The sequence below is a fragment of the Meles meles genome, chromosome 4 (genome assembly GCF_922984935.1).
Source record: "Meles meles chromosome 4, mMelMel3.1 paternal haplotype, whole genome shotgun sequence".
Classification (NCBI taxonomy): Eukaryota; Metazoa; Chordata; class Mammalia; order Carnivora; family Mustelidae; genus Meles; species Meles meles.
In genome coordinates this window covers 157,283,455-157,307,342 of record NC_060069.1, presented here as the reverse complement: position 1 = coordinate 157,307,342, position 23,888 = coordinate 157,283,455, and the positions used below count along the sequence as shown (strand labels likewise).

General features: G+C 44.8%; 1 protein-coding gene across 1 annotated transcript in view; it reads left to right on the top strand.

Moving 5' to 3' along the window:
* KCNJ6 (potassium inwardly rectifying channel subfamily J member 6) overlaps positions 1-23,888 on the top strand; it is a 270,830-nt gene that overhangs the window by 173,457 nt on the left and 73,485 nt on the right. Inside the window, exon 4 of the mRNA XM_046003617.1 lies at positions 22,000-22,920. Within this exon, the coding sequence (XP_045859573.1) occupies positions 22,000-22,920 (921 nt within the window). The remainder of the gene's footprint in view (positions 1-21,999; positions 22,921-23,888) is intronic.

Genomic DNA, 23,888 nt, shown 5'->3' with positions numbered 1-23,888 from the left:
AGGGAGCACCTGGGTGGCTCAGTGGGTTAAGTTTCTGCCTTTGGCTCATGATCTCATGATCTCAGGGTCCTGGGATCAGGCCCCGCATTGGGCTTTCTGCTCAGCGGGGAGCCTGCTTCTTCCTATATCTCTGCCTGCCTCTCTGCTTACTTGTGATCTCTTTCTCTGTCAAATAAATAAATAAAGTAAAAGAAAATAAATAATCTTAAAGGACAAGAAATTAAAAATAAATAGACAAAGGTATATTTTCCAAATTAAAAGTTTTATTACCTTCTTTCAGATCACTTTTTCTGTTTGCAAGTATTCATTTTCCCAAGAGCTGCCTTCCCCACCTTGCTGTGCACAACACCGGCATAAAATGTGATCTGTATCTAGTTTCTCCCACCAGGCATAAATTAGGTTATGGTTGGTGTGCAGAGAGCCAGTACACTCTGGAACAAGCTGGTTAAATGGCCACAGCTTCCAAACTAAGATGGAAAATTGTTTACACTCATAGGTCAGCAATCTCCCAAACTTTGAGCTGTGCTCTGTTCCAAACCCTTATTATTTTTTTTCCAATTACAGAGTCCTCAAGTTAACCCCTTTCATAGGCAATCCTTTTTTTTCTGACTTGGGACAACAAATCGGCTGCTCCTTGGCATTAATTCCATTTCCAAGATGCTAGAAGGAATGGGCAGGGCTGAGCCTGGATGTACTCTAAACAGCCCTGCCAGTAGAAGTATCATGCCAGCCACATGTATTCTCTTACATGCTCTAGTATGCAAATTTAAAAGTTAAAAAAAAGTGAAGTTAATATAAGGATATATTTGATTTAACCCAATATGTACAGAATATTGTCATTCGAACATGTAATCAATATGAAAATCATTGATGAGATGTTTTCCATACTTTCCACACTCTAACTTCAAAATCCCATTGAGTTCACACTTACACCATTCACTTACACACTTGCTCATTTCAAGTGCTCAATGGCTACCCATGGTGGTGGCTGCCACAATAGCCAGCACAAATCTATGAGGTCACAAGAGACCAAGAAGCTTCCTGTGCCCTCCTCTGGTGACCAACACAGGATTCTCTCCAGCAACAGTCACTCATTTTTTCCAGATAAAACAAACCCATCAGCCCAACCAGGCTAAGGAGGATCTCTTTGTTTTGTGTGGATCAAGAAGTTATCAAAGAGTGCTGGGCTTGGAAGAGGGTTAGCGGCATGTAATCCATATGCCTTCCTGTGTTTTCAACATTATCAGCATTATCCAAGTCAATGGAGGGTCCATTTGAAACAAACACACAAAATTTTGCCTGGTCCACCTGAGACTTTATTTGAAGGATATTTCTTGGGGCTCAGGGAAAAAGATACAAATAGGAATATAGTGGACCCTTGAGCAACACAGGAATTAGGGGCATTGATTCCTCTGTAGTCAAAAATCCACATATAACTTTTGACTCTCCAAAATGTAACTACTAATGGCCTAATGTTGACTGGAAGCCTTACCAATAACATAAACATGGAAGTTAATTAACATATTTTGTTATAGCGTATGTAGTACATACTGTGTTCTTACAATAAAGTAAGCTAGAGAAAAGAAAATGTTATTTTAAAAATGACCCTGCAATTGCATTGCTGGGTATTTACCCCAAAGATACAGATGTAGTGAAAAGAAGAGCCATCTGTACCCCAATGTTTATAGCAGCAATGGCCACGGTCGCCAAACTGTGGAAAGAACCAAGATGCTCTTCAACGGACGAATGGATAAGGAAGATGTGGTCCATATACACGATGGAGTATTATGCCTCCATCAGAAAGGATGAATACCCAACTTTTGTAGCAACATGGACGGGACTGGAAGAGATTATGCTGAGTGAAATAAGTCAAGCAGAGAGAGTCAAGTATCATATGGTTTCACTTATTTGTGGAGCATAACAAAGAACATGGAGGACATAGGGAGATGGAGAGGAGAAGGGAGTTGTGGGAAATTGGAAGGGGAGATGAACCATGAGAGACTAGAGACTCTGAAAAACAACCTGAGGGTTTTGAAGGGGCGGGGGATGGGAGGTTGGGGAACCAGGTGGAGGGTAATAGAGAGGGCACGTATTGCATGGAGCACTGGGTGTGGTGCAAAAACAATGAGTACTGTTACGCTGAAAATAAATAAATTAATTTAAAAAATCATAAGGAGGAGAAACTACATTTACAGTCTTGTACTATAAAAAAAAAATTTTTTTTTTTTGAGTGAGGCTTGGATGACTATGTATTTCCCCCTTAGGACCGCCTTTGCCATATCCCATAGGTTTTGGACCCATGTGTCTTCATTCTCATTGGTTTCCATGAACTGTTCAAGTTCTTCTTTGATTTCCTGATCCAAACATTCTTGAGCAGGGTGGTCTTTAGCTTCCAATTGTTTGAATTCCTTCCAAACTTTTTCTTGTAGTTGAGCTCCAGTTTCAAAGCATTGTGGTCTGAGAATATGCAGGGAATAATCACAGTCTTTTGGTATCAGTTGAGCCCTGATTTGTGACCCAGTATATGGCCTATTCTGGAGAAAGTTCCATGTGCGCTTGAGAAGAATGAGTATTCTGTTTTTTAGGGTGGAATGTTCTGTATATATCTATGAGGTCCATCTGGTCCAATGTGTCATTCAAAGCTCTTGTTTCTTTATTGATTTTCTGCTTGGATGATTTGCCTATTACTGAGAGTGGTGTGTTAAGATCCCCTACTATTAATGTATTCATATCGATATGACTCTTTATTTTGATTAACAGTTGGCTTATGTAGTAAACAACAAGTGTTGGAGAGGAGGTGGAGAAAGGGGAACCCTCTTACACTGTTGGTGGGAATGCAAGTTGGTGCAGCCACTTTGGAAAACAGTGTGGAGATTCTTTAAGAAATTAAAAATAGAGCTTCCCTATGACCTTGCAATTGCACTATTGGGTAAATACCCCAAAGATACAGACATAGTGAAAAGACGGGCCATCTGTACCCCAATGTTCATAGCAGCAATGAACACAGTCGCCAAACTGTGGAAAGAGCCAAGATGCCCTTCAACAGACAAATGGATAAAGAATATATGGTCCATATATACTGTGGAGTATTATGCCTCCATCAGAAAGGATGAACACCCAACTTTTGTATCAACATGGACGGGACTGGAAGAGATAAGTCAAGCAGAAACAGTCAAGTATATGGTTTCACTTACTTGTGGAGCATAAGGAATAACACGGAGGACACTGGGTGAAGGAGAGAAGTGATTTGGGAGAAATCAGAGGGGGAGATGAACCATGAGAGACTGTGGACTCTGAGAATCAAACTGAGGGTTTTGGAGGGGAAGGGGATGAGGGGTTGGGTGAGCCTGGTGGTGGGTATTAAGGAGGGCACGTATTGCATGGAGCACTGAGTGTGGTACATAAACAATGAACCCTGGAACACTGAAAAAATAGAACAAAATTTTTTTAAAAACGTATTAAAGAGACACACTTGATTCAAAACTCCATCATTTACAGATCAACAGTATTAGATTTAAGGTTAGGAATACCAACATCTGTGAATTTATGATATAAGTCAAAAGTTTGCAAACTGGATAAAACATGACTTTTCAAGGACACACCATTTACAAATGTTGAGTTTCACAGGCAAGGCAATGTCCAGAGAAGAGCACAGATTTCTATTTTTCCTTTTTAAAAAAGAGCATATGTAATTACTTCAGTGTATGTACTTGTGTTGAGAATTCAATCAAGTGACTTTAAAGAAATCAAATAATCAAATCTCTCTTTGTGAGAGAATTGAAAGGCAAAAATGATTCCGTGCAGGCTGACCAAAGTACACAACAGTGTCAGTGGGCCTCAGGGGAGGAGCACAGAAGCAGGAGAAAATGTAATTTTAAAAGGACTAGATCCCAACTGCATGAAACCCAAACAGCATTGCAGCCCACAGACCACAGGGCCAGGGAGCATGAGGCCATTTGTAATCTATGGGCTATTAATAAGTCAGCTCCAGGAGATACAGAAACTCAAACAGGGCATCATAGTTACCCAGGCTGCCTGTCACCGTAGCCCACTCCAGTTGTCTGTGTGAGCAGAGAATCGGAAAGCTCACAGTCTCACTCGAAGAGCACCATGTAGACACTGAACAAATACAGCACTAGAAAGGTCTGGAAGCCCCTGGCCTGAACCCATCTTCCCAGCCAGGCCTCCTGGAGAGCTCATCAGATGCAGAGGCTGGAGTGAAGTTCTACAAGCTGAGCTGAGAATTTTCTGCATTTTGCTGGAGGCATCTTCCATAAGAAGAACATCTCAGTCACAGATCCTTCCAACCTCAAGCCAAGTTCATTCACCACTGGCTCAAAATGGAGACTTGAAGACCCTGGGACCAGAATGGCCTTGATACCCCGGAAAGGGCCACCAGAATGCTACAGAGGTTCATTGTGCAGTAATTTGTCCCTTTCTGTACAGAAACAGTCCCATTCCAGAGCATTGAGTTTGGGGGACAGAGAACTAGCCAGAGCCTTTGCTGGTGCTCAGACCTTGTTCCAGAGCCCACTCAGACTCATGCTCATGAGGCTATGAAAGGGTAGGAGGAAATCAACAGACCTTTCCAGACCTCTTTCCCTTCCATGACTGGAGACTCAATTCGAGATCGTTAGGGATATTTTCCTCCTTTTAGCAAAGTGACACCAGAAACAAACTAACCAACCAGCAAAGAACTGCAGAGAAAGCTCCCTCTTGATTTTCCCTCTGCTTCACTTTATAAATGCACTTTATTTTCTAAGAGAAACCTGCCACCTGCCCTGGGAGAAGGACAATGCAAATATTTCCATTGCCTGTCGAACACCCCATAAAGTATTAAAGGTTGAAGTGAGGCACTGCCTCAAGGAGTGAATGAATGATAGGCACAAATCCAGCTGACTTCTGGTCATTCTAACCCCGAATGTGACTTCCTCATCCAGCAAGCCTACCCAGAGGCAAACGGAAAGGGGCCTTCTCTCAGCATCAGACTCTGACATCGAGTGGAAGCCCCAAGGAAAGAACAAGCAAATGTTTCCTTAAGAACTTTTTAATTCCATCCCTGACATTCCAATGCCAACCTAGGAAGAGAGTGTTGAGCAATAGAAGTCAAAGTCCAATATCTGAAAAGGGAAAATGTGATGCACCCAAGTAATTTGTTGGAAAGTTGATCTCAAAAGAAAAGCTTGGTGTCGTCCTGTCCACTATAACAACCAAGGTGACAACTTGTTTGCAACTTGCATAAGAACATCATTAAGGGTGGTACCTCCAGTCCAGTAATCATGAAATGCTAAAGTCGGTTGAAGCTCAGAGGCACTCATCACACCCACTGGTTATTAGAACATCTGACTTGCCTGATATTCTAGACTGGCTCTGGGCACCACTACTGGTGTTCTAGCCCATAAAGATGAACAGCAGTAGGTGTCCAGGGAGAGCCTTCTCCAGGTCGGTGATGCAGGGTTCACCTGCCCGGTGCCCTCGTCCCTCTCCATCTCCTCATGAGGGTGGTGACCCTGGGCAGGTGTCCCAACATGCTCTATCTCCCAGCTACGCATGTGGTTCTCAGGCTTAGGCGGATGGAGGGGTCATGACCTTCTCGAGAGATCAGAGTTCTGGATTTTTACCCTCTAAAGCAAATTCTTTTTTAGGTGAAATTCACATAACATTAAAATGAATCATTTTATAGTGCATTTCAATAGCATTTAGTATATTGACAACGTCGGACAACCCCTGTCCTCAAACATTCTTATCACCCCAAAAAGACCCCATGCCCATTAGGTTGTCACCTCTATGCCAAAACAACTTTTAAAAGAACATCTTATTTAATTCCAAAATTATCTTCCCTCCCCCACCTCTGACTCTGACCTCAGACCAGTTTTCAGCCACAAAAGAACTAGGAGTTCCCCTGGTAGAGATTTATGTTTTATTTATCCTATTGTCCCCAGGACCTAGCACACTGGTTGGCATATGGTGGGCATGCAGCTGAAGTAGGGAGACCAAAATGGCCGAGATAGAGCACTAAGCCTGCACTGGGACATCGGAAAAGCATATTTCAGCTCATCTGCTTTAAAGCGAGCTCTGAACTGCATTCTGCTTTCTCACATAGACTCTGCATGAAGTTCACTCATGGCCTTGCTGCCTAGGAAGCCAGTGAGAGGCAGGAGGAGAGAAACCTCCTTCCTTTACAGAATCCTGAGCCCCAAGTGCATCCCGAATGGTGTATCCCATCACTGAGGTCCTTGACGCCATTCCACCTCCCCTCAAAAGCCCAGCCGTACATGGCCCATGGAACACTGTGATGGGCTGTACCATCACAGCAGAGATAGCAAGCATTTTTCAAGGAAGAGCACTTGACTGTAGCATGTTTTTCCCCTAGGAATTCCATGCAGTTCCAACAGCAACCAATGCTGCTCTAGAGATGAGCTCTTTGCCCTCAGCCTCCACCAGTGAGGTTGCATTGGGCCTCATTTAAAGTGATGTCCCTTTGTCTTCTGCCTCCAGCTCTGGGTTTCCACCAAACAAGTCACCTCAAGGACTGTCAATTAATGCAGGCTTTCAGTACCCCTTCCTTCCCTGTGGCTTCACACTGTGCTCTCTGGGAAGGGTCAGGGACTTGCATGGATCCTTTGGAATGGAGTCTGATCTGGATATTACACCAGGATACTGGCATCACCTCCCCAATTGCCAAATCAAAACTGGGTGCGGAGGTCTGGGCGCTCCCTGCCATCCGGAGAGGGGTCACCACACTCATGGGTGATGACAAGAGAGATGGGTTGGGCAAATGTGGAAAAGCACCACCAAGAGTCTGTAGGTAGTTCCCAGCCTTGGGCTGTTCCCATTTCTGGTTCTGTGATTCTATTTTAGAATCTTTACTTTCATCCTCCTCTCTGAGTCTAGCAACAGAGTCTAAGCTAACCTCCCATTTGTGTCGGAGACTCTGCCTCTATTTGGATAATATGTCACTCTCATCTTTACTCCTGGCTGGGTGACTGAGTCACGTCTCTTTATACGAAGGAGGCAGAGGAGGGCACAGGTGCGTGTGTGCTCAGGGAACAATAGGGGTGCTGAGAGCATGTTGACAGCAGCATGGGGCTCTGCTGGAAGCAAGAGGAGAGCAAGGCACTGGCCCTGAGCAGGTTGTGAGGACAGCAAAGTGTGAGCCAAACTCTCCAATTCCATGTGTATTCCACAAACCTGCAAACCATATGAATTTCAAAAACGCATTTTCAGAACCTGGCTGTCATGGGCATCTCGAGCTTCAGTGAGCTGAAAGAATTCAATTTTATGTAATTGTATTATTACCTATAATGATAAAATTTATATATATATAAGGATGTCTCAGAACCATTGCTATGCTAACCTGTTCTAGAACTCTCCAAGAGGGAGGCAGAGGAGGCAACATTTCCTAAACCCATTATTTTATCATTTCCCTTCCCCTTCACCCTCTCTCCCCACCAGCTCTCAGGCACAATAGGATCACGTTGCCGTCACTCCTGGGATGCAGGATTTGATCCATTAGGGTGTTAAGTAAGCTCATCCCAGCTCCTGAGAGCTGATTGTTCAATATTCAGGAATTTTGAGAGCTAGTCAATAGTTGGTGGTTTGAAATCAGTGATGGTGAGAGTTTTTAATACCATAGATACTGGTAAATGCTCAGATCAGGGCTCTTTTGTGGGCCCTCCCCGCCCCGCTCAGACACCTTAGTAGCACGCCAGTAGACTTAGCCTAATTTATAGAATTTCCTGAACTTGGAGGGGGCTTGGAGGCTGAGGACTCCTCCCATCTTGCTCCCTCCCCCATGCAGACCTTGCACTTGGCCCCCTTTTCAGAGACTTTGGAGGCCTCAGCCCCTTCTTGTTTGCACAGACTAAAAAGGAGAGACACGTGCAGGTAGCCACATCCCACGCATAGCCGCCCCAGTGGGAACACTTCAAAACCATGCCCCCACTCTCAGCCCTAATGCAAGCAAACCCACCACATGCTGTTCACAAAGTATCCCCACCCAGGGAAACAGTTTTCAGAAGAAAAATTATGTCCTTGGAACCTGGCAACACAGAGAACCAGAATTCACATCCAGCCTAAGGATTCAGGCCCCTGCTTATCAGCGTCTCAGAGCCTTGGGTGCACAACATACAAGGATTGATACAAATGAGAAAAACACTTAAAACACAAGAGACAGCTACAGGGGAAGCCAGTGAGGCTGAATGTCCTCTCAGGCAGCTGGCGGCCTGCCATCAGTCAAGTCCCATTTTGAAGACCATGCAAAGTGTTGACACACCCTTACAGAAAACCAAGTTATCCAAGAAATGAAGGTGTAGGTAATGGACCTGAGTGCCGGATGCAGGAGGGGAGGCATTTTCTTCCCTGGCACCTGAGGGAGCTGCAAGCCTCATACATGTAAGTCAATGGTGAGACAAGGCTCTCACCTCAGCTGAAACTTTGCCGAAGCCTTTGAGAACTTATGGCTAAAATCGTATGTCATCTACTTTCCGGAGTAAATCAAGTGCAATTTACTTAGTTGAACAAAACACACCAAGCTTCCTTTTTAAAAGAAATTTCTTATTTTTCCCTAGGAAAATAAAAATGTGGATAGTAATATTGTTTAGGGTGGAAGGTGGTAAGGTAGGGTATCTAGCAACCGTCTAAGGACACCAAGATGGCGGGGAAGCTGGGTCAGTGGCTCAAGATAAGGGACTAAGTGGCTATGTGACAACTTGGATCTTGGGATCCCAAATCCAGTGCATTCCCCCCCAGAACCCCAGCTAAAACAATGACTGAAGGGAACCTGCTTCTCTTCAAAAGACTCTGAAATACCAGCTACACTTTTCTCCAGAACAGCACAGATTTTATGAGGTGCAAAATGTAGGCCTTTTACATTCTGATTGAGTTTCACTAGGAATTCAAACCACATCTTAGTAAAAGTAATTCTCTTTTATTGATGCAGGAATTAGTATAATCACTGAAATACATTCAGAGGACAAGCCTTCGTAGGAGGAGAAGAAGTCGGCATTAATCGGTTCAAAACACATAAATTTCAAGTGCAAAGTTAAACAACGTGATGCCTATAGTTTGTGCATTAAATGTGAATTCAAGGGGGGCATGATTCAAGGAAATAACACTTTTCTTGTAAAATGAAACATACCTTTTTAGAGCGGGTAAACACCCTCAGTGCCTGTTCTCTGCACCCTCTCCTTTTTTGCCGGTAGCAGGTGGAGTCTCCCAACATCGACATGGGCACTCTTCATGTCAAAACCTCAATTATGTGGTGACTGCTCTCAGTGAATAACCCAGGACCCTTCTTCTCCTTCCGAAGCCCAGTCATTGTCACCCCCAGGACAGGGAGAGCAAAGGAAATGAAATTCAATTTTCCACTCACTGGAATTCTTAACAGGAAGGGATTTGTGGGAAGTGGGCTGAGACATTTGTCTAAAATTGTAACTCTGGCTAATGTGAGCACTGGAGAGCGTTCTCTCCTCCTCTGAGAAAGCCCATAGTGTGGTGTGGTAGAAGCAAGCCTCCACTGGTCTGGCCCCAGAGAATTTACCAGGACACATCACACCCACCAGTCACGGGGCCAGTTGTTCTGAAAGAGCATCCCCTCTCCTCACGGTTGAAGATTTGATTTTCCACAATTTTAAATCCTGAGGGAGGGGGGTCTCATTTTTTGGCTTTACTGGGGAAGTAAGAAACCACTTGTTCACCTCTCCCTATCGTGCCTCATGCCTCCTCAAAACTAGAAAATCAGATTATTGTGTGAGTTCTCCTAGAGGAATGACCAAATCCATTGGCAGGAAGAAGAAAGGACTGGAACATGTGTCACCATTCTGAGCTGGGCACAGCCTTGTCAGCCCCTCGGGGCCTGGCATGGTGTCTTCAGCACGTAGGAAGGGGCTGGTCTTCCCTCTGAGAGCAATGCTTGGGCTTGCCTTCCATTCCTTCCCAACCCCCCAGGAGATCCTGTTTGCATCCCTTCCTGAATTTCCCATGGCTCCTTCCCCGCCTCCCCATCATTTGGAAAACCAGGCTTCACACTCATTGCTCCCAGCCACTCTGCCACCTCCCTCCTTTGCCTGCAAACAGAAGGCCTCTTGCAGCTTCAGCCCATCATGACCACCTCCCTGGCAGCCCAACTTTCATTCTGACCACCTACTCGGAGTTGCCCGTGCTCTCCTCGCTGCCAGACCCAAGGGCCTCTCCTCTGCCAAATGCACTGCCATGGCCCCCCAATCTGGACTCCTTCTTCTTACTTCCATTACTCACTGCTCCTCTCAACCTCCTCCACCCTCTGCTCCTCCCGACTGCCATCTGTGAACACTCCTTGGGTACCTGTGGTCTTGATTCCTTGGTGGTCCCTCTGCACTCTCGTCCTCCGGACTAGCTCACCCATCCACTTAGCCCCACTGGCTGGGTTATTTCCCATATCTGTGGTGGTTTGGTGAAAGGAAAGAGCCCTCAAGTTGGAGTCAAACACCCCGGATCAAACACAATTCTGACTGTAACCTTGGGCAAGGGGTTCAGCCTCTCTCAGATGAGATCAGGAGCATTCAGGGTGGTATGGCCGTAGACAGTTCAGCCTCTCTCGAATTAGTGATCCACACAGCTGTCTGCAGGATGAGAAGACAGAGAAATGAAATGGAAATCTAGAAAGCTCAGTGCAGGCACAGAGTAGGGAGTCAATAAACATTCATTCCACCCTGTCAGTCCCGAAAGACACCAGAATATTCCAAATTACCAGACAGTTGGCTGACACAGTAGGTCCTAGAAAGGCTTTTTGGAACCCTGTCCTTTCTCCAGCTCCACCTTCCCCTCTCTGGAGTTGGCCCTTACCCCAGGAGCAACCACAAATTGGCCACTACTCTGGTTGCCTTCCTCTACCCACCAGGACCATCTGCTGCTATGACACATGAGCGATGGGTGGGGAGCCCTTCTCTCTGCCACTCTTTCCTTCACACACAGACCCAACATGCACATGAGCCTGCCATGCACACACACCACACACATGTACACACCCTTCTTCTCATCTGTCTGCAACAGTGGAAGAAAAACAATCATACCAACCTAAGAAGTCAATGCCTACCATAGTTTAGAAGTGTACATTTCAGCAAGTAGCTCAACCTAATAGACCTCCATTGCCTCATCTGTAAGATGGGTCAACAGTTCCTGTGTGGCTCTTGTGTCCAGCCCAGTACTTGGCACACAGTAGATGTCCAGTGAGGGTTGGCTTTCTTCTTTTCATACTGAAGGGTCACAGTCATTTCTCACAACCCTCATGATTCCCTATCCATTAGTCCAGCCCCTGCTGACTCTGTCTCTGGCATGCTGGAACATTCATAATCTCTTGTCCACAGTGTAGAATGTAACTGCAATTTATACAGGACAGTGTGTAGGTCTGATGTTACCAGGCAGCTCTTAACATCTAGATGGGTCTACCCATCTGTGTCTCAGATTGCTTCTGAATTTCCCACAGTCTCCAGGACAATGTTGAGCTTATAAAACTAGTGATCATTATAGCTGCAAGTTATGTACCTTCTTCGACCCAGACCCTGTCATAATTGCTACCATTTGTTCAATGTCTGCTATGTACCAGATGCTATGTTTGCTAGATTTATTTTTTTTTCATAGTAACCCTGCAAGATAGGTCTTACGATTCTCATTTTCTAACTGGAGAAAATGAAACTCAGAGACAGAAATGGCCTGAACAAATGCACACAGATTGGAGGTGGGAGAGCAGGTTCCAACCCCGGTCTGCCTGGGCCAAACCCCATCGCCTGTCACCAGGCTACACTGCCCCACATGCATTACATCATCTAATTCTCCCATCAACCCAGCAGGGTGGCATTGCACCTGTTTTGCAAACAAAGAATCTGTTTTGCAAAGAACAGGTCTCCTGGCAGGGATTTACCAGGTCTGGCTAACTCTGAGCCCACACGGGAGTAATAAAGGATTCATGCAAGTCAAGGTTCCCGAGGGAGGGAAAGCCTGAAGTAGCCACCACTTCAGAGAACAGGGAAGACACATAGATATACAAGGAGAGCCCAGGCTAGAATCCAAGGTCTCAGAGCTCACTCTGGCTCTGCCTCCTCATGTCAGCAGGCTTCCTGGGGCCTTAATTTTTTCATGTATATCCAAAACAGAAAGAGGATGAAATAAATGATGTCCAGGGCTCCAGGACCGCTGCTCACCTGTAAATGCTTTAGAACAAATGTCAAGGCGCCCTTTCCTCTGAACAGACTCGGGCCTGAAAAAGAGCATGTGGGTTAGCAGACAAGGCACAGACTGGATTTAGAGCCCTTCTGTTCCCCTTCTGTGGGTACCGTTGTGCAATGGACAACCCACACAATTGTATGAGGTGGTCCTAAGAGGTTCCCAGTGGTTCTGTCTAAGGTTCTGATTCCTGAAATCCTTTGAGAAGAGAAATCAGTTTTTTGGATGTTGGTCTCCTTCATCCAGACCAAAGTAACCTGTCGCTTCTCTCCTCAGAGCATTGAAACTGCACATTTTATAAAGCCATATCCATGCACAGAGCAGCCAACATTAGTCCTCTGACCTTGCAGTGCATACTAGACATTCTAAATTTAGGTTCATGTTGTGGAGCCCCCAAGCTAAAATTTTAATAAGAGCCTTTGCCCTTTGGTAGCTGTCACATGTTGCCAGCGGGATACAGGAGATGTTCTTCCACACAATGCCACTAAACTCTCCAGTCTCTCTGGATTTCTGACTACAGTTGCCTCCCAAAGTCACAATAGCTCAAAGTACCAGACAAATAAAATCTACCTCACCTTCTCATGACATATCAGACATAAACGCCCAGCATCACCAGTCCCCAATAAGGCACAAGCTTCAGACAGGGACTTATTCAAGAAGATGAGCACTGGGACGAGGGAAACTGATTCTGAACTTTAGGCACCACTTAGAACCACACCTCTGGGTCATCTGTCACATGTGTCTCGGTCCTAAATGGGAACAGTAATCGAACCATGCAGGAGTGAGTAAGGCAAGAAAATACCACCCCATCCTCAGGCTGTAGCATTTTTTTTTTTAAGATTTTATTTATTTGAGAGAGAGACAGTGAGAGAGAGCATGAGAGGGGAGAAAGTCAGAGGGAGAAGCAGACTCTCCAAGGAGCAGGGAGCCCGATGCGGGACTCGATCCCAGGACTCTGGGATCATGACCTGAGCTGAAGGCAGTCGCTTAACCAACTGAGCCACCCAGGCACCCCTGTAGCATTTTTAAAAAGCTAATCTTCTCCTCTCATTTAGCCAATATATGTGCTTTTCTTTTTTTAACACAGTTTACTTTTTTATTGCGGTAAAATATACAAAACATACAATTTACCATTCTAACCATTTCTAAGTGAATACTTCTATCTCACTGAGCACTTATAACAATTCCCATTGTTGTAAGTCTTTCTGAACTGAAACACTTATGCATTTCATATGTATGAAATACCTATGCAACACTAACCCCGTCCCCCCACCCCAAGCCCCCAGTAACCACCACTCTCCTTTCTGTCCCTAAGGATCTGACTGCTCTAGGGACCTCATGTAAGTGCAATCAGACAGTATCTGTCCTTCTGTGTCTGGCTTGTTGCACTCAGCATAACGTCCTCAAGGTTCGTCCACATTGTAGCAGAATGTCCTCCCTTTTCAAGGCCAAATATGTGTGTACCACATTTTGTCTCTCCATTCATCTTGGTGGACACTTGAGTTGCTCCCACCTTTTGCCTGTTGCGTACAGACAGCTGCGTTCATATGATTTCCCTGACTAGTAAGCATGGGGAAATTTTGCCTGGTCTGTGAGGATGCCAAGTTCAGTTATTTTCTTTGCTAGATATCGATTTAATTCAATGTGTCTGCTGAAGTACGGTTTGGAATTCACACTGGAAAAGAAACCAATTTGAATCTCCTTCACCACAGAAAACCTATGAGAGATGTCTCCAACACCTCTTCCCATCTTTCCCTCCACTTCTCCATCCCCTTATCCTCCCCACCTCTCTGGGATGCAGTTTTGTCCCTTTTTCTGTATTTACCCAGCCCTCCCCCTACAGCACCTTGGATTGATCTCCAGTCCATGAAACAACTCACTCCACCACTGCCCCCTTCCTTATAAGGGCAACCTCTCCCCTTTGGCTTCTTCTCAGCACAGAGACACCCAACACACACACATACACACACACCACACACACCACACACACACACACGCACACACAAGGTCCCCACTCCGTCAGCTCCTCCCATCCCCTTCACTTTAAACACATTGTGTATACTTCTTTATTCTCACCCTCTCCCTGAACAATCACTCCTGAACCCACTACAGTCTGACCTTAAACCCCATCACTCAGATGACACCACCCCCAACAAAATCACTGACACATAATAACTAATCCCTTTGACCTTGAGAGTGAGAATTGATACAGGAAAAGCAAACAGTAGCACAAGGAAGACTAAGGTGAATTCTGGGCAGGAATGACTGCACTTTTAAAAGGGGGGTAAAAAAAAATAAAATAAAATAAAATAAAAGGGGGGTAAATGTAGTCCTCAGTAAGAAGCTGATCTTGGCACAAAGAGTTGGAGACCCGAAAATACTGGAAAATCATTTTTAATGGCCACTTAGCATTCCACTGATGATATCTGCAACAGTATGTTTAGTCACTGCTTGTGGACAGACATTTAGGTTGTTTCTAATTTTTCACTATTATGAGGGAGGCTGAAATATATCCCCTGCATACATTGATGGACATTTGTGGCATTGTTCCCTTAGAATAAATGTCTAGACCCTGAATTGCTGATCCAAGGCATCTAATCACTCCTAAAATGTGAGACCTCCTGTCCCCTGACCTCCAGGAAGACCTTGTCAGTTATATTGCCCCAAAACACGCACATTCACAATTCCACTGCCTCTCCAACACGCACACTCCACATACTGTATTTGCCATTCCTTTCTAATTGCGCCAAGTTTAGAGTAAAAAAAAAAGTTATTATATTTGCATTGCTTTTGCTTGGTTGAACAGTCTTTCCGTATGCTTTTTAGCTCTGTATATTTCTTCTCTTATAAAATCCTTATTCATTTCCTATGATCGTTTTTTTTTTTCTACAGAGGTATTTATTGCTTTTGTAAATTGGGAATATATATGTTATGTGTTGCAAATATTTTTCCTGGTTTGTCATCTTACTTTTTTAACAAACACTTGAAATCTTTGTACTGACAAAAATACCAGTCTTTGAAAATAGTTTCTGGATTCCTATCGTGGTTAGAAAAGCTTTCTCAACTCTTACAATTACAAAAATACACCCTCTACGCCTTCTGTAGGGTTGTTGTTTTTTTTCTTGGCATTTAAATCCTTAATCCACTTGGAATTTATTTGGATATAAGAAATAAGGAAAGGACTCATGACTTTTCTTCCAAGTGGGCTTATAGTTGTCCCCACAGTGTGTGCCGAATAATGCCCCCTTTTTCTGACCCCTGGGCTGGAGTCCCTCCTGACTTCCTGCCCTCTCCTCCTGCCCCTCATGCCTCTTATCCCTTCCTCCAGCCCCCCTCTTGCTGCCCCTCTACTTCTGACTTCTTAATGTAATCAGTCTCCAGGATCCTCTCTTCTATATCCTATTCTCACTCTCCACAGTCCCCTCAGGAATTCTACCCACACCCACAATGGCAGCTTCCCCTTGTGTACATCGATAACCTTCCAAACCTGGAGCCCAGTCCATCACCACTAAGCTTCACACTTGATTTCCCACAGAAGCTCCCACCTGAGTGTCTGCAGACATTCTCAACCAAACCAACCCAAGCCAGCATCCTCTTCTATCCCTATGCCTCCAGCACCATCCTGCCATCCCCCAGATGATTCCCTGCCCACACCCCTCCACAGTCGCTAATCTCCAAATGATCTCAATCCTGCTTCTTATTCAACCCTAAAACCATTGCTATCTCTGCATCCTCATGACTGCTCCCTTCATCCAGCACCTAGCTCTTTCTCCTTCTTGCTGGCAGCCTGCCTCCAGAATTCAGCAACTCCAGCCTGTGACCTCTTTTTGTACTGCTCATGAGCTAGGATTAGTTTTACATTTTTTAAGGGTTATAAGAAGTTTTTTGAAAAAACAAGGAAGAATATGCAGCAGACACTTACGTTGCCTACAAAGACTAAACTATTTACTATTGGCCCTTTATAGCAAAAGTTTGCCTATGCTTCCCTCTAATCTCTACTCTGCATGACTACCCTCCAGAGGGGTCTTTCTAAAATACATAAAATATTCAATCATATCACTCCCCATTTTAAGAACAATCTCCACAGCCTGGTATAGAAGACTCCAAGGCCCAGCCTGGCTCTCCTAGCTCCCTCCATTTCCCCCCACACATGCTCTCTATTCCAAAACCTCTGTCATTCCCAAACAAAACTGCTTCATCCCTTCAAGACTTTCACACATGCTATTCCTGCTTTTCAAATGTCCCACCATCCCAGCTTTTGTCTACCAGGAAGCAAACACACACTCATCACCTCCTTGAGCAAACCCCTTCTGTGCTCCACCCAAGACAGATTTAGATTTGAGCTTGCTGATCTCTTCCCAGTGCCCCTTTCCCTTGTCTGGTTTCATATCGTATTTTAATTTGCTGCTTACTTCTGACCAGAGAAATTCCTTCCCAGTGAGGTCTTTTTAGAGCTCTGTAGTAGACCTCACATGGCAAGATGCCCCGCATTTTAAGTTGCCTGTAATCAAGAATGCTGAAACACATTGACCACACTCTTTTGATTCAGGGGAGGAAAAAAAGAAGTAAGGCAAAATAAAAGTGAGCCACATCTGATAGACCATCTCAGACCTCTCAGTAACACATGAACTATTTGAGTAGGTAATTTTTTTAAGTTTTGGTAAAACATATGTAACATAAAATTTACTATTTTAAACACTTTTAAGTGTACAGTTCGGTAGCATTAAATACACTCATAATGTTGTGCAATGGTGACCACTATCCATTTCCAGAATTTTTTTTATCATCACAAACAAATAATTCCCCATTCCTCTCTCCCCTTAGCCCCTGGTAACCTCTATTCCACTTTCTGTTTCTATACATCTGTTTCTCCCAGGTACCTCATGTAAGTGGAATCATACTATATTTGCTCTTTCGTATCTGACTTTTTTCACCTAACATAGTGTTTTCATTTCAAACCCCAACAGTGGGGGTTTAGTTATCATTTTCTCAGATACCTTAAATCATGCACTAAAAGGGTCTCAAGGTTTTATTTGAAAAAATTTTTTTATTATAAAAGTGATATAAACTCATTCTAGAAAATCCAGGAAAACCAGAATATTTTTTTTTTTAATTTTTAAATCACCCATAAACCACCCACTCAGAGTTACCCTGTTAACATCAGTGTGCATGTCCTTCCAAAGTCTGATTTTTGCACAAGGGTTTGAGATCTCTCCTGCTTTCCTACTGGGTTTTCCGAAAGGCATTAAAGATTCTTGAGGTACTTTTCGAATGTTTCCCTAGTCAGTGGAAGCATCACCCGAAGAACTCCTATGTAATCTGAAATGTAACAATTTCCCACCAGGAGAACATTTATACTGACCAGGGCACCCCAGCAGCCTTCCCTGGACCGGCGCGGCCCTGCAGGTTCCACAACAGGATCCCAGTGGTCCAGGGGTCGGGCCCCTCCAGCTTGCGGCTCGGTCCCCTGCTATTATTTCTCTCAGGTTAAATTTCGACACGACGCTATTTTGCACCTTGGCTTGTTTCCCATCAGTTGCTCACCTTTCTAAAAGACAGAGGGGGAGATAAGAAACAGCTGGCTTTAACACACAGACCCACATTTACTTTAAGCCAAAATCCCGTAGAAAGCACAGGAAAGAAAGCATGAGAATGTTCGGCGTTGCGGCCGCGGTCCTCCTTCCCGCGGTCCAACACTGCACGGGCCGCAGAGCGCTCCTCTACTTTCTCTCTGGTCAGGCCACCGGCAAAAGCACGCGCAAGGACCAGCAGGTGCGGAGGGTGGGTCTGACCATATGGCCGGCGTTAGCGTCAAAGGCTGCGCAGGATCCCGGGGCGACAGGTCCCCTTTCCAAATGCGGCTCTGAGCAGCTCAGAAGCTCTTGCAAATGCACTTCACATTCCCCCTCAAATCCACACCTGGGATTCCAGGCACGAAAGGGACGTTAAGAACCATCATTGAAGTTCCCTTCTGTATCTCCCTTTCACACATTTGCGTTCCTGCTGAGGGTTGCTGAGCCTCGCTCCCTGCTCAGACCTGGGATGCCCCGCTTTCCCTCATCCAGGGCTTCCCGCAATCACCTGGCACACTGCCCGGGAGTTCGGCCCTCCTTCTGAGCACTGCACACCCCCCTCCCCACTGGCCTCACCCTTTCTGCCCCTTGGGACTCCTCCACCGGCATCTTCTGCTCCCCAAGTCCTTTCACATGTCACTGGCTTTGTGGTTTTTCTCAATCCCTTGCCTGCCCCTGCCCTGGGCCCCTGTGAAGAGAGAGGCCCCGCCTTACCTCCCACTGCCCAAAGCCAACACTCTCCTCTCTCCTTGGCTCTCTGGCTGGGCCTAAGAATCACCAGATCACAGGAGAAAAGCACACACGTGTCCATGGGAGCACATGACAGGACGGACAACAGAGCAGGAAGCTGTCTATCCACACAGAGAGACAATGTGTGAAGAATCGGCAAGACAAAGGAGTTTGGGGCCGTGGGTCATAAATTGTGAAGAAGGCATGAGGAAGATGCGTGTTAGTTTAACAAGGTTTGTCTACACAGCCTTCTCTGCCCCAAATTCCCCCCAGTCTCTTGTGGTCTTCCGCCCTCTTCATATGGGAAACGCCTCTGTCATCTGGGAGATTAATCTCCTGCTTTCAGGAGGACAGGGGGGTCGGGGGCTTGCACTAGCTCCTTTGTAAGTACCTTTAATTCAAAATAATCAGTGTGCCAATGTGGCATGTTGGGGGGGGTGACATATTCTGAACCTCTTCCCCATCTTCCCATGGATGCAACTTGCCTGCAGCCATTACCTCATCTACAGGGACACCCTTAAAGGCCACCTTCCCACCCCCCTCCCCAGGAGGTTTGGCTTTCTTTGTTTGATTCCATTTTTAACTGTTTTAAAAGGGCACTTAAGCAGCATATGCATTTACATTTTCCCTAACACCAAACCCAAGCCCTCGGTCAACCACATGCTAGTTCATTGTACAGGCCATACTCAAACAGTCCCTCTTCTCTCCCTCCTCTTTCCCATATCAGTCCCCCAGATGACACTTCTTTTAGCTTCTCCGAGTCAGTATGGCTGCCCATAAAATGAGAGATAAGGCTGGGTTTGATAATAGACATAAAATACATAATGGCTCAAACATGATCTTTTTCTTTCTTGTTTCTAGTCATATGGCAGCTCTTTGCCACTGACGAGGGACCCAGGCCCCTCTACCACCTTCTGACTCTTCCATAGGAGGGGCAGGAGCATAGGAGGGGACACATTCTCTATTTAAGGCCTTGAATTAGCAAGGATACCAACTCCAGACAGGCCAGGACTCAAAGGAACCTGGGAAATGTGGCCCAGTCCTGAACTAGAAAAAGAGGAAAAAACAACCAAGAAAAAGAATTTGGTGGATCAACTGGCAGGCTCCCAGGAGTAACCAGAGCACTTGTCTCTACTCACTCCTTAACCATTCAGACAGGTTCCTCTATGTCAGGTTAAATGCCTGAATTTGAAGGTTATGGCCCAGCCAGGAAAAGCAAGGAAACAGCTTCAAGTGGGGGGGAGGGGGAAGGAGGATTGTATATTTCCTCTGTGACATTTTAAAGTGTGAAATATCACTGAAGACTGTTAAAAGTCATCTAATCTGACAAGCCCTCTTCTTTGGGTTGGAAGGACTGAAGGACTTGAGGACGCAGGACTCAGGTGGCTCTGTATAGTCTGAGAGCTTACCACCTGGGTCACGGCAAAACCATACACCAGGTCCACCTGGGCCCTTGCATCCTGCAAACAAAGCCCCACTATGGTGGGTTTGAGCCCAGAGTTCATCCTACATGAAGTCATATTTACAGACTCCCAACCAGGGCAAAATTAGTAGCTCAAGCTCAGGCATGACCACTCTGGGCCACACACATCCCCACCTTGTAAGAGTGCGGGCCTCTGTTTCCATTCAGACGCCCCAGCCAACTCCATCCCATCCTGAGTCCAGAGCCCAGCTGCTTCCCTTTGACTCCTGTCCCAGTCTCTTTATTGGAAGAAGGAAACGGACAAGCAAAGTTTCTCTTTTACAAATGAAGGCTATTGGGGGCAGTGATCTCAAAGTCAAGGTTGTCAAACCAAACAGCAGGTTCTGCAGACCAGGTGCTGTCTCTTCCTTGTGCTGAAATATAAAAACAGATCTATGGGATTGATTTTTAAGGAGACTAACCAACCATGAACAAGGTTAATCTATAAGTGAAGTTGGTACCACTCAGGTCCTCTGTGCAACTATTTTCTTATTCAGGTAAATGTTTTCTCAGCAGACTGTGTTTCTCCTTTAACCCAGGGGAACAAGTAGTTACCACAGAGAAAATGCATGGCAGAGTCAAAGACTCAGGATGAAAGCCTGGGGTAAGAAATGGCTTATAAAACCTTTAGGAAGCTTTAAAATTATTGACTGAACAAGTAGTTTCATACAGTGGCTTATGTGTTTACTAGCAGTATCATTTCCAAATTTCCCTTTGCTCTCAGATTCTAGAAGAGTTTTCCTAATGCACTGTTAGCTAAAGACTGTACCAATGCATGAGTCATGAAGGCTGTCAGAAAGGAAATAATCATGAGCCAAAATTGCAGATGTTACATGTTGAGGCAGAAACTAAATAAAACGTGTAACACATAGAAAGAGAGAGAACTTTCCCCCACACTTTTTTTTTCCTAACCTTGGCATGAAATCAACCATTAGAGTATAAGGCATGCCTGCTTACCAATATAAACCAGGATTTTTATTTTTCAGCTCTGAAATTCAGGTCACAGTTTGAAGAGCTCACTCAAAATTCTTGCCCTATATAAGGGGAGTATTAGCACAGGCACAATTTAAGACAAAGGAATATTTATTATGGTCTGTTCCATGCAAGCACATAGCACATATGTGGTTTCATTCAACTTTATAACAACCCTATAAATCTGGTGTCATGATCACGATTTTGTAAATGTGGAAACTCGGGCACAAGGAATTTGCATGGTGTGCTAGTCTACTTGGGCTGCCTGCCGTAACAGAATATCAGAGTGGGAGGTGGGGCTGGAGGTTTAAGATTAAGAAGCTGGCAGGATTCCTTTCTGTCCTCCTTGTTTGGTTTGGAAGACTTCTCTTCTTAGTTTGCAGATGGCTACTTTCTCACTGTGTCCTTACATGAGCACCTGTGTGCACCTACTCCGGTGCATACCCCTGGTGTCTCTCCCTCTTCTTCTATTCTATTGGGGCTCCAACCTTATTGTTAGTTATCTCCTTAAAGGCCCTATCTCCAAATGCAATCACATTGGGGGCTAGGTCTTCAACACAGACTGGGGGAAGGGCACAATTCAGCCCATAAGAGATAGGATGTCCAAGAGTCCACAACTGCTAAGTGGCAGAACCAAGACTGTTTGAATTGAAACATTTCTTTATCCAGGGTGTGTTGCCTCTCCCATGTGATGACATCTCAGTCCCATGTAGGCGCTGACTCTTAGAACTTGCTGGAGGGAGACAGTTTCACAGCAGTAAGCTCTGTCCTGGTGGGGAGGGTGGGGTAGTATTCACATGAGCTAGATTGCAAGGCACAAGAGTCCGTGTCAACTAAAGGCCTGTCCAGAGATGCCAAATAAAAATGGCTTCATCTATTCTGTTAAAAGCTACACAAATGTTATTTGTGTAGCTTTTAACAGAAGCTTTTAACACCTTTTTAACACCTTTAACAGAAGCTTTTAACACCCCACTACCATACACCATACACAGTGGTTTCCATGATCCCAAAAGAACCAGCATTTCATTCCATTTTTCTTTTTTTTTCTTCCAAACTAACCAGCTAATGTCCTGGAGGGCGACTCCATGGATCAGGATGTTGAGAGCCCTGTGGCCATTCACCAGCCAAAGTTGCCTAAGCAGGCCAGGGATGACCTGCCAAGACACATCAGCCGAGACCGGACCAAAAGGAAAATCCAGAGGTATGTGCGGAAAGATGGGAAATGCAACGTCCACCATGGCAATGTGAGGGAAACCTACCGCTACCTGACGGATATCTTCACCACCTTAGTAGATCTCAAGTGGAGATTCAATCTGTTGATTTTTGTCATGGTTTACACAGTGACTTGGCTCTTTTTTGGGATGATCTGGTGGCTAATCGCATACATCCGAGGAGATATGGACCACATAGAGGACCCTTCATGGACTCCCTGTGTCACCAACCTCAACGGGTTCGTCTCTGCTTTTTTATTCTCAATAGAGACAGAAACCACCATCGGTTATGGCTACCGGGTCATCACGGACAAGTGCCCAGAGGGAATTATTCTCCTCTTAATCCAGTCTGTGCTGGGGTCCATTGTCAATGCATTCATGGTGGGATGCATGTTTGTAAAAATATCGCAACCCAAGAAGAGGGCAGAGACCCTGGTTTTTTCCACCCATGCAGTGATCTCCATGAGGGATGGGAAACTGTGCCTGATGTTCCGAGTAGGAGATCTCAGGAATTCCCACATCGTTGAGGCTTCCATCCGAGCCAAGTTGATCAAGTCTAAACAGACCTCAGAGGGTGAGTTCATCCCCTTGAACCAAACAGATATCAATGTAGGGTATTACACCGGGGATGACCGTCTGTTTCTGGTATCACCACTCATCATCAGCCACGAAATTAACCAACAGAGTCCTTTCTGGGAGATCTCCAAAGCCCAGCTGCCCAAAGAGGAACTGGAAATTGTGGTCATCCTTGAAGGAATGGTGGAAGCTACAGGTAAGGCGTGCTCCATCCTGGGTTTTCTATGGGATCAATGTTTATTTTAAGCTGGATCTGACATACCTATTTATGATAAAATATGAAAATTGAATTTCACTCACTATTCACTCCATCCCCTTGTTTCATGAAATAATATGCCTACGTGTCCTCTAACCTTGGTGTACCCACCAAGAAGTCTAATAATTTAACTTTTTAAGAACCTTTGGAAAATAAATCAATAAATAATTTTTTGAAAGCACCACTTATTATATTTTAAATTCTAAGTATTTCCTTAAATTAAAATCTTATCCATCTCTGAAGCCATGTTTAAATGGCTCTAAAGCATTGGTTAATTTAAATACTTGAGGTTATTTATTGACAAGCCTGGAGGGAAAAGTTAAGCCTTTCAAAGGAAGCTGACAAATTGCTTTAATAAAAATGTTATTTTACCTCTTCTTTGGAAGCCATTTGCAAGACCCATAGCACTGGCTTTTCTTTTATATCAAGTGCAGGTGAGGTGTCTTTCCACGTAGTCTACCTGCTGAACTCCCAACTGACGTAACATTGTGGATCCAATAAATAACTCTAACAGGAAAGGAAAAAAATTGAGGATCCATTCATCGCAATCCTATTGACCCCTCTGCTGTTAATGGCTGATCATGTGTGTGTCTTTCGGAAAATGACCTGTCCTCAAAATAGAGAAACAGTCTGTTTTATTGATGTCTTCACTCATATCTGAACTTTATACGTGTTATACGTCCCAACAGCAAAGCAGGCTCTGCCCATATTCATCAGTAATAATCCACAAAATAGATCCTTACATTCTGACTTAAGCTAAGAACAGTGCTCTACAGGAAAAGTATTAACTGGAACCCAAATTCATTATTTTCTTTTCTGTTCTTTGGAGTTATCAGTATTTGACTTAAAATCTTCTTTAGATATGCAAGATCTGTGCTTTGAAGTCTGCCCTTCTGTGCTTTGAAGTC